The sequence below is a fragment of the Coffea eugenioides genome, chromosome 11, assembly GCF_003713205.1.
Source record: "Coffea eugenioides isolate CCC68of chromosome 11, Ceug_1.0, whole genome shotgun sequence".
Taxonomy (NCBI): domain Eukaryota; kingdom Viridiplantae; phylum Streptophyta; class Magnoliopsida; order Gentianales; family Rubiaceae; genus Coffea; species Coffea eugenioides.
The window spans coordinates 25,175,202-25,185,969 of NC_040045.1; the positions used below are offsets into that span (position 1 = coordinate 25,175,202).

Here is a 10,768-nt window from a genome sequence, read left to right on the forward strand (position 1 = left end):
ATAGAAATACAACAAGTGACGAAAGCCAGGACTTTGGGCTTTTGTAATGAGGTCAGGTGGGGTGTTTTCAAGAAAAGTTGAGGCTTGAAAGCAAATTTGATGAGAGGTGTGAAATAACCTGATATTGCATCATTTTGAGATCATCTCCGAATTTTGAATAAAACTGAGGAAATTTGCCCCAGTTTAACTGAATTCTTCTCTTTGTGCTTTTCATTGCATTTTTCACTTTTGCATTTTTCTTCAAAAACTAAATTTGCCCCAGTGTGGGGGTCTCTTTTCCTTCTGATCATTTTTCAAAATGAATTTGCCCCAGTGTGGGGTTGGCAATTCTCAGGGGTTATCAAACGAAATTTGTCAATTCTGATGGCTCAAAGGGGACAAGTAGAGATAAAATGTTTTTAGTGTAAAAGAAGATGGCCTGACTTGCATTTCGCCATTTGCATGAATTCCTAAAGAAAATTTGAATGATCAAATGAAAAACTTTTTGCACATATCTGAGTTGATGGGTTGAGGGAATGCTCGTCCATCCATTTCTGCTAAAATAAGGGCTCCGCCAGGTAATACCTTTTGGACAATGAACGGCCCTTGCCAGTTTGGAGCAAATTTGCCTTTAGCTTCATCTTGCATCGACAAAATTCGCTTTAGCACTTTGTCACCTTCTTCAAATGCCCGCCGATGGACCTTTTTGTTGTAAGCCCGGGCCACACGCTTTTGATAACACTGACCATGACAGATAGCGTTGAATCGCCTTTCATCGATCAACGTCAATTGCTCATGGCGCTGCTTTATCCAGTCAGCCTCCTCCAATTTAGCCTCCATAAGGATTCGCAACGAAGGAATTTCAACTTCGGCTGGTAATACAGCTTCCATTCCATACATTAGTGAATAAGGTGTTGCCCCAGTTGATGTCCGAATAGAAGTCCGGTACGCCATCAGTGCATAAGGCAACTTTTCATGCCAATCGCGATGCCTTTCAGTCATTTTGCGGATAATCTTTTTCAAATTCTTGTTCGTGGCTTCTACGGCTCCGTTCATCTGAGGCCTATAAATGGCGGAGTTGCGGTGTCTGATCTTGAATTGCTCGCATAGTCCATCCACCATGTCATTGTTCAGATTTTTGGCATTGTCAGTGATAAGCGTTTCAGGCACCCCAAATCGACAGATGATGTGATCTCTCAAGAAATTGGCAACTACCTTCTTCGTCACATGTTTGAATGATTCCGCCTCAACCCATTTAGTAAAGTACTCAATCGCCACCAATATAAATCGATGCCCATTTGAAGCAGGAGGATCGATTGTACCAATCACGTCCATACCCCACATTGAACAGGGCCACGGGGCAGTCATGCTATGCAACTCAGTGGGTGGAGCGCGTATAATGTCACCGTGCATTTGGCATTTTATACATCTCCGGACAAAGTCTATACAATCATGCTCCATAGTAAGCCAGAAGTATCCGGTTCTCATGATTTTCTTCGCTAGCAAATGGCCATTCATGTGAGGTCCACAAACGCCACTATGCACTTCTTTCATCATATACTGAGCTTCGTTTTCATCAACGCACCTTAAAAAGTTCAAATCCGAGGTTCTTTTGTACAACACTTCACCATTTAAGAAAAATTTGGAAACCATTCTACGCAGAAAACTCTTGTCTTTTGTACCAGCATGCAGAGGGTAGGACCCAGTTTTAAGAAACTCCTTAAGATCATTATACCAAGGAACTTTGTCGGAGGACTTGTCTACAACCAAACAGTGAGCAGGTTTGTCTTGAAATTGAATCTGGATCGGTTCGATCTTCAACTCATCTGGATACTGAATCATAGAAGCTAAAGTAGCCAAAGCATCGGCAAATGCGTTTCGGGCTCGTGGGAGATGTCTGAACTCCAAATTTTGAAATTGCTTGGCCAGAGTGAGCAAACTACAATGGTAGGGCAGAATTTTTGAATCTTTGGTTATCCACTGCTTCAAGGTTTGGTGCACGAGTAAATCGGAGTCACTGAAAGCTACCAACTCCTTGATTTCCATTTCTAAAGCCATTTTGAGACCGAAAATGCAGGCTTCATATTCAGCCATGTTGTTAGTACAAGCAAATTGCAATTTGGCAGCGGCAGGGTAGTGTTTTCCTTCAGGCGAAACCAGAACGGCTCCAATTCCAGCTCCGAGCGAATTTGAAGCTCCGTCGAAGAAAAGCCTCCATTCACGGCATTGCTCACTTATATCGTCCGTGGCGCCTACAAATAAGATCTTTTCATCAGGGAAATAGGTGTGAAGTGGCAGATAATCATTGTCCCTTGGGTTTTCCGCCAGATGATCAGCTATAGCTTGCCCCTTGACGGCCTTCTGAGAAGTGAAAACAATGTCGAACTCTGAGAGGATTATCTGCCACTTAGCTAGACGTCCAGTTAGCATTGGCTTTTCCAAGAGATACTTCAAAGGATCAGATCTGGAAATAAGATAAGTGGTATGGCTCAACAGGTAATGTCTCAGCTTTTGAGCCGCCCAGGCCAACGCACAGCAGCTCTTCTCAATGAACGAATAATTAGCCTCGTACTGCGTGAACTTCTTGCTTAGATAATAAATGGCTTGTTCTTTCCTTCCCGAGTCATCGTGTTGCCCGAGAACGCAACCAACTGCTCCGTCGAGCACAGATAGGTACATGATCAGCGGTCGGCCCGGTTTGGGTGGCACTAGGACCGGAGGCTGCAGCAAATAATCTTTAATCTTGTCGAAAGCTTGTTGGCACTCCTCATTCCAGTATAACGGCACATTCTTTCTCAATAATCTGAACAACGGCTCACATGTGGCCGTTAATTGGGCAATGAACCTCCCAATGAAGTTGATCTTTCCTAAGAAGCTTTTCACGTCTTTCTGAGTCTTTGGCACTGGCATATCTCGAATCGCCTTGATTTTTGCTGGATCTATCTCTATGCCTCTCTTGCTCACGATGAAACCCAACAATTTACCAGCTGGTGCCCCAAAGGCGCATTTCGCAGGATTTAACTTCAAATTGTATTTTCGCAGCCTTTCAAATAGCTTCCTCAAATCATCCAAGTGGTCCTCCGTCCTTTTAGACTTGATTATGATGTCATCCACGTAGACCTCCATCTCCCGGTGGATCATATCATGAAATAGGGTTGTCATGGTCCTCTGATACGTTGCTCCAGCATTCTTTAAACCGAAAGGCATGACTCGGTAGCAAAAGGTACCCCAAGGGGTAATGAAAGCAGTTTTCTCCCTATCTTCTTCTGCCATCAAAATTTGGTGGTAGCCAGCAAAACAATCGCAAAAGGATTCAATCTCATGTCCGGCAGTATTGTCTAAGAGAATGTGAATATTTGGTAGAGGGAAATCATCTTTAGGACTGGCTTTATTAAGGTCTCTATAGTCAACACAAACTCTCACCTCTCCACTCTTTTTTGGAACAGGGACTGGGTTTGAAAGCCAAATAGGGTAATGGGAAACAATGATAATGTTGGTTTGGAGTTGTTTTTCAATTTGTTCTTTTATTTTGAGGCTTATATCTGGTTTGAATTTTCTGGGTTTTTGCTTTACGGGTGGAAAAGAGGGGTCTGTGGGTAACCTGTGCACCACCACGTCAGTTGAAATGCCAGTCATATCATCATAGGACCACGCAAATACATCCTGGAACATAGTCAAGAACTCGAGCATCTCCTTTTTCTGGCTCTTATTCAAATGAATACTAATCTGTACCTCCTTAATTTCATCCTCAGTTCCAATGTTAACATTTTCTGTTTCTTCCAGGTTCGGTTTCGGTTTTTCCTCATATTGTTCAAGATCCTTTGCAAACGAATCGGATACTTCCTCATTATCACTCTCGCTTTGGAGTTCGGATTCACAAACCTCCAAGTCGTGAGTGATATAGAGATTGCCATTATCGAATTCCAGAATTGTGATATCCAAAGGATCAAATAATTTTATTTTTGGCCATCTGAAAGAATTAACGAATGGGGGATAATAAGCAAACAAACACACAACCAACAAACGGACAAGCAATATGAATATAAACAAACGAATAAACAACACAACAATGACAAGAACAACTTGTGCATTTTCATAAAGACCTTTGATTGAAAGCAAATGGAAATGAAAACTTAACAATATTTACATGCGCAGACGTTAGTCAAAAAGGAAATTGTTTTCATTGGCTATTTACAGATGCAAAAGCATTTTCATGAATTCACATGAATGATAAACCCCTTTCATTTTACCGAAACTCCTTCCGAACGGGCAGGGACTCGGCTGTCCAATTGAGAATTGATCCTTCAGGAATGTCAGGAAATTCAGCTTCGCCCGGAACAATATCTTCAAATGTTGCCCCAACGAACAATTGAGCCAAACTCGCTTCAATTCCGTCAACTGGGTTGATTTCTGACATGATCACCTCAGCTGGTCGTGGGAAAGTATAACGCAGTGGTGGAATGTCAAGAACCCCTTGCCTTCCTTCTTTCTCCGCTCTCTTGCGCTCCTTCATCTCCTTGAAATCCTTGGCGGTTGGTCTGAAACCCAAACCGAAGGTATCCCTCTTTTCTACTATCTTCACTGGCTTCAGGATCCCTTGCAGTTCACGCCCCAACCCCTTGTCGAATTTGTATCCTCCACGAATCATTTCTCTGGCCATCATTACACAGGCCTTTGAGAGAGTTTGTTCCTCCGTGGTTATCCAACTTACGGAGACTATATCGGATGTGCTGTGAGGGGACATGGTAACACTTTGACTACCCTCTTCTTTAACTCCAGAGTCAGTGATCACCAGGCAGTCCTCTTCAGCAAAGATAGTGATTAGTTTGTCATTTACCACGAACTTGAGTAATTGGTGCAACGAAGACGGCACAGCCCCCGACTTATGAATCCATGGCCTTCCAAGTAAGATATTGTAAATGCTCGGGAAGTTCATGACTTGGCAAGTTATTTGAAATTGGGCCAGCCCCATCTCGATTACTAAATCTGCCTCCCCTATTGGCTCCCTCTGCGCTCCATCAAACCCTCTAACAATAGTCCCTGAAGGCCTCAGCTTGATGTCTTGCAATCCTAGTTTCTCTAAGGTACTCCAAGGACAGATATTCAGCGCGGATCCATTATCGATTAACACCTTAGGCAGCATTTTTCCGTTGCACCTCACTGTTATGTACAACGCCCTATTATGTCCGATGCCCTCCGTCGGCAATTCATCGTCAGAAAAAGCAATTTGCTTGTTGAACAATACGCTCCCAACCACGTTTGAAAAATTATCAACAGAAATGTCCCTCGGAATTTGAGCTCTTGTTAATATGTCAATCAATGCATCCCTATGCACGTCCGAAGAGAAAAGTAGGTCCAACATGGTTATCTGGGCAGGTGATTTGCTTAGCTTTTCCACTATGTTGTATTCACTTCTCTGGAGTCGTTTAAGGAAATCCACGGCTTCTTTCTCGGTGATTGTTGGTTTGATGGGTGGCTCAGAACTATTGGCTTGAATTGGAGTAATAGTCTCAAATGGATTTACAGTCTTCCCCGATCTGGTAACTACTGACACTTCCTTCTTTGCGGTTGAATTTTCCCCGATCTGTATGCTAGGCTCATCGTAATTCCACGGCACTTGTTGCAGACTTAATACGGGCTCCTGCTTCGGGAATTCGATGACTACTGGTTTCAAAGCTTCATTCTCCGCTGGCGTGAGATCTAAGACAAAAGGCTTGTTATCTTCTTCGAATGGCAACTCTATGACAAACGGTTGATCCGTGACCCCAAACACTTCAGCTTCTATTGCCAATTTCTTGATTTGTTCCTCGTACTCCGCATCGTCCATAATAACCCCAACATGCTCTGGTAAGGGGTTTTGATTTACGTTTGGCCCTTGTGGCTCCCTTTTTCTGATCACGATTTCTCCAGACTCAACCATATCCTGAACTTTATGCTTAAGCGCCTTGCAATCCAAAGTTGCATGCCCAGGTGCCCCCGAATGATACGCGCAAACAGCTTGCGGGTTATACCAAACGGGCATGCCATACGGGTAGGTAGGAGGTGGTACTGTACCAATTTTTCCAGAAGCCCTTAACTGGTCATACAGTTGGTCTAAAGGCCTACCTAAATTGGTAAAAGTACGGCTTGGGGGTCGGTTGTAAGGTTCATGAGGTTGAGGATGATTGTAAGCAGGTCTGTTTGGAGGCGGAAATCTTGGGTTATATGGAGGGCGTGGTCGGTTTTGAGGTGGATTTGGTTGAGAAATTTGAAAAGGGGCTGAAGGTGGGTTAGGATAGCTTGGGCGAGGTCTAGGGTGCTGGATATTAGTGGCATATACAGGGTACGGGTTTGGATAATAAGGGTAATGGGTTTGGTAGATTGGGCTGTGTTGGTATCGAGGTCTGGGTGAAGGATTTTGGTTCCAAACAAAGGTTGCATCCTCCTCCTTCTTTTTGAACGGTGGCTTTTTCACATTGCTTCCTTGACCTTGTAAAGCATCCAACTGAGATTTAAGGGCGGAAACATTGACAATCTTCCCAGCCCTCACAAAGTCATCAAACTTCTCAAGTTTATTTACAATTGCAGCAAACGAACATCCGGTCATACGGAAAATCTCTTCGAAGTACGGCGGATCATGGGTTTTGATGAATGTGCGAATAATTTCTTCCTCAGTCATCGGTGGTTCCACCTTCGCAGCTACTTTTCTCCACCTCTTGGCATAGGTCTTGTGGTCCTCAGAAGGCTTCCTTTTCGTTCCTTCCAGAGTAGTCCGGGTTGGCGCTAGCTCACAGTTATACTCATATTGTCGAATGAAGGCATTGGACAGATCGAGCCAGGTCTTCACTTCCTCTGGCTTTAGGTTGGAGTACCAATCGAGAGCATCTCCTTCTAAGCTTTCTGGAAATAATCTCAACGGCAAATTCTCGTCATCCACTGGCTTGCCCAACTTGTTAGCAAACAAGCGCAAGTGCGTCTTCGGGTTGCCCGTGCCATCATATTTGTTGAACTTCGGAGTCTTGAACCCCTCCGGCAGTTGTACGTTTGGAAATAGGCACAAATCATCGTAGTCCAGCACCCCTTGCTTAAACCTTGGCTTTTCCGGATAAATTCATCAAAACGATCCAAGCGTTTAAGTAACTTCATATCAATCTGGGCAGACGAATCTCCCATTTCTGGCTTATTTTGAAAAACGTGCTCTGGCACAACGGGCTCTGCGGTAGTCTGAAAGAAAGTTGGTGGAGTTACATGCATGTTTGGATCACCCTGAGGCTGGAATCCTTGCCCATAAGGGGGATAAAAAGGAGGATTTTGAGTATAAGCATATTGCGGATTGAAAGTTCCCTCAAACGTGGTTTGAAACGGAGGAATAACAAATGGTTCGGATTGTGGTTGTGTAGCGGGTACAGGTTCAGGTCGCACTCCGCTACTGACGAGCTCGTCAATCAATTTCTTCTGAGCGGCCATTTCAGATGCCATCTCCCCAAATTTTGTGAGTAACTCAGTCAACTGAACCCCAGGACTTGCGGCTTCCGGCTGGGTAGTTGCAACGAACTTTTCGGATGATTCTGGTTGAGTACTCATGTCTACACGATTCCTTTGGGTCTTACTTCGGGATCGCGTTATAATGGGGCTTCGTCGAGAAGCTATGTTTAAAATTTTACCTGAGAATGCAAAAGACTTCTTTAGATAAACCAATTGTTATTAGATTTTCTGCAATTTGTTCAAAAGGGAAAAAGAAAAAGGCATGAGTTAGTAATTATTTAAACAACTCGGATGCATGTCCTACGGGGGGACCCTTTTTGTGCCAAGGGTAGGCCTAGCATGATGCAACCTTCGGGATAAAATCCCATTTTCAAACCTGTAAGTGAATATAGAAACAGGAATTCTCATTAAAAAATGGACAAACTCAGTCCTTCTTTACAATTTCATTGATGGTTCGACCAACCATTCTTACAAAGTCTTCATGTCTAGCTAGTTTAGTATGTTGGGATTCCCTAGAACTCCCTATACTGAGTTTCCGAATTTCATCTTGGATTTTACCAAATGCACTCAATGCCTTTTCCAATTTCTCGGTCTTTTTGGCCTCTTTCTTCAATTGTAAGCGGGCGTCTTCCAATGCTTGATCGGCTACCATGATCTGCAACTGATGATTCTCCAACTCTTTCCTCAACTTTTCATTCTGCTCCTCAAGACTAAGGGGGACCAACGATGCCCTTTCTCTTCCTTGTTCCATCATTGATTTGATCCATTCGTTGTACTCTAAGACGACCTTAGGCTCTGCTTTATCCACTTGGTCCAAATGCAGGTTGTCCAGACTACACAGATTCCCCCAAGCTTCCAGCACCATGGTCTGGCATTCGGTGACTGTATTGAGTTCGATGTTCCCCATCCTTTGTATGGTCGGCACTCGCTGCGGATACCCAAACTGTCTCATAACTCGTTGTGGTACATACGCAATCAATCCCCCAGTGCTTGCCAACGGGATAAAATCAAGTTGTGTTGTCCTAAAAGCTGGATCCCTTACTTTCGTCCAATCAAGAACCCATTGTATCTGATCCGAAGTCAAAGCATTAAATTCCTGAATAAACAAACTCGGAGACTCTGTTCGATAGTATTTTCTAACCCTCTCTCGGTGCGACTCAACCCAATTTGCTGTTGGAAGGCATGATCCCAACGGATTCAGTGTTCTTTTTGACAGATGTTCCATGGCCCACATTTGAAGTACTAGGTTGGATGCATAGAAAAACCCCCTCTTCTTTTGGCATTCAGTAATAGCGGCGAAAATGTCAGCAATGATAACGGGTACTAGGGTAGGAGTTTTCCCTCTAATTCCCAAAAACACACTCTGAACCATGTTGACCGTTGAAAACGTAACTTTCCCATGCTTTTTCGGAAACAGGAGTAGATTAATCAGAGTTATCCCAAAAGCTAGTACTCGTTTCTCTTCCCACTGTTCTCTACTAACGAAAAAATCCCCGTGGTGATGATCATAGGATTCCTTTTCCCCGAATCGCTTGTATAAGAACTCCAGCGGGCATGATCTCACGTCCGGGTGTTGACTCATGCTACACTGTTTCAACCCTAAGAACTTACAAAATTGTTCTCTGGTGCCATTCATTGGGTATACCATAGGGTGACCCTTCCCAGGCACTTGTAACAATCCTTCTATCTCCTCCAGGGTTGGTGTCAATTCGCACCCTCCAAATCGGAAAACAGAGCTGTCCGGGTCCCAGAACTCGAGCAAAGCTTGGACAATGGCTACATTCGGAATTATGTTCAAGAGACTAGGTAAATGTCCTATACACGGGAAAAGTCTGTTCACTTCATGCGCCATGTTGTTCTTCCAATCCACTAGCTCACGAGGTATCTGATTGAGCATTCTACACGGAGCCATCTGGGGAAGAAATTCACTTTAGTACCTTACCTCAGGATTTTACCCCTTAGGTAATACAGAAATAGTAAACGTGTAAGTCCCATTGGATTAAATATCCGGGACATGTGGCGGATTATTCCTAAACACGGGATTCCCTACGTGGCATTCCCTTTCTATGGTTTATGCATGATGCCAGTTATTAAAGCGATGTAAATATGCGATAAATATGACCTAAAAGACATGAATAATGCATCGGGGGAAAAAGGTCTAAAAATGAAATGTATTTATTGAAAATCAAATGCAATAACTGAAATTTAAACATGTAAGTTAACCAGTGGGTAAGTCACTAAAAGAGTGCCAAAAGGCCTCTTATTGCTAAGACACATGAATGCAATCCAAGAAAACAAAAGAATGGTTAGTGCAATCGATAGTACACATAACACATTGGGAGCAATTAAGGAAAAGAAATACAATAAAGCAGGTAAAAGGGGTGGAACCCCTTCCCTCGTGCCTAATGTGCTTAAGAAAAGGTGAGGCCGACTCTACCCTAGGTTATTCTAATATGGATGCATGAGGTTTGGTTCACTAATGCCTAGACTCGATAAAACTTCGGTTCCCAAGCCTTCAGACCTAAAGGCGAAGGGTCATCACTCCCAGGGCCTTTGATCGGTGGCTCGAGTGATCCCTTAGGTAGCGCTATGGGCGCAGAGCACACCAGCCGCCTACCCAAGGCAATCGATCCTAATCCTACAAGGCGGTGTGGGAAACGCCCACGAAAATAAAAATAAAATGGGATAAAGCAAGTAAACATGCACGTATGAAGTGTTCCCTATTTTGAGGGAAGGGGTTGAGAACCACGCGAGGCTCTAAAGGTGACACACACCCCCCCAAATGCAATGCAAGCGCGAGATAATCAAGTAAATAACATCCAATCAACCAATCACACATACGTGAGTGAGGGAAAAGTTTGATACGCGCGCGAGGTGAAAAAGTCCTAAAATAAAAATGCAACCCTAATATCCAAATGCAATGCATAAAAAGGGTAGAAAAAGGAAACGAATGGTTAAGTCAAAATGCTTGGACCCACTTAGGAATTCCCCAGTGGAGTCGCCAACTGTCGCGCCCCACTTTTCGAATGAATTGTGAACTGTGTGTTGGTGATGTGTGGTGTGTGGTGTGAACGTGTGCAAAATGAAAAGTAAAAAGGCCATGGGACTTTGGAAAGCGACGATTTGGCCAAATGAAATTTTAAAAAGGGTTTTTAAATATGAAAAACGGAGTCGCCACTTGGTATAGATTTGGGGTGTACCAAGTCACCCAAAAAAGTGTTTTTTAAAGACAAAGTAGTAAAACCCTTTTTAAAACGACTCCTAGTCCACGTAAGCCAAAGAAAAAGGTTCGGGGGTCACGTTTGACAAAGGGGAAGGCAAGGAT

General features: G+C 43.6%; 1 protein-coding gene across 1 annotated transcript; it reads right to left on the reverse strand.

Moving 5' to 3' along the window:
- Positions 1-7,867: 7,867 nt before the first annotated feature.
- LOC113752117 lies at positions 7,868-9,295 on the reverse strand. Its single transcript, XM_027296255.1, has one exon. It carries the CDS (start codon positions 9,293-9,295, stop codon positions 7,868-7,870), a length of 1,428 nt encoding a protein of 475 aa, XP_027152056.1.
- Between the last annotated feature and the right edge of the window lie 1,473 nt (positions 9,296-10,768).

Coding starts and splice junctions, on each gene's coding strand:
- LOC113752117 (XM_027296255.1), bottom strand. CDS start 9,295: ATGGCGCATGAAGTGAACAGACTTTTCCCGTGTATAGGACATTTACCT.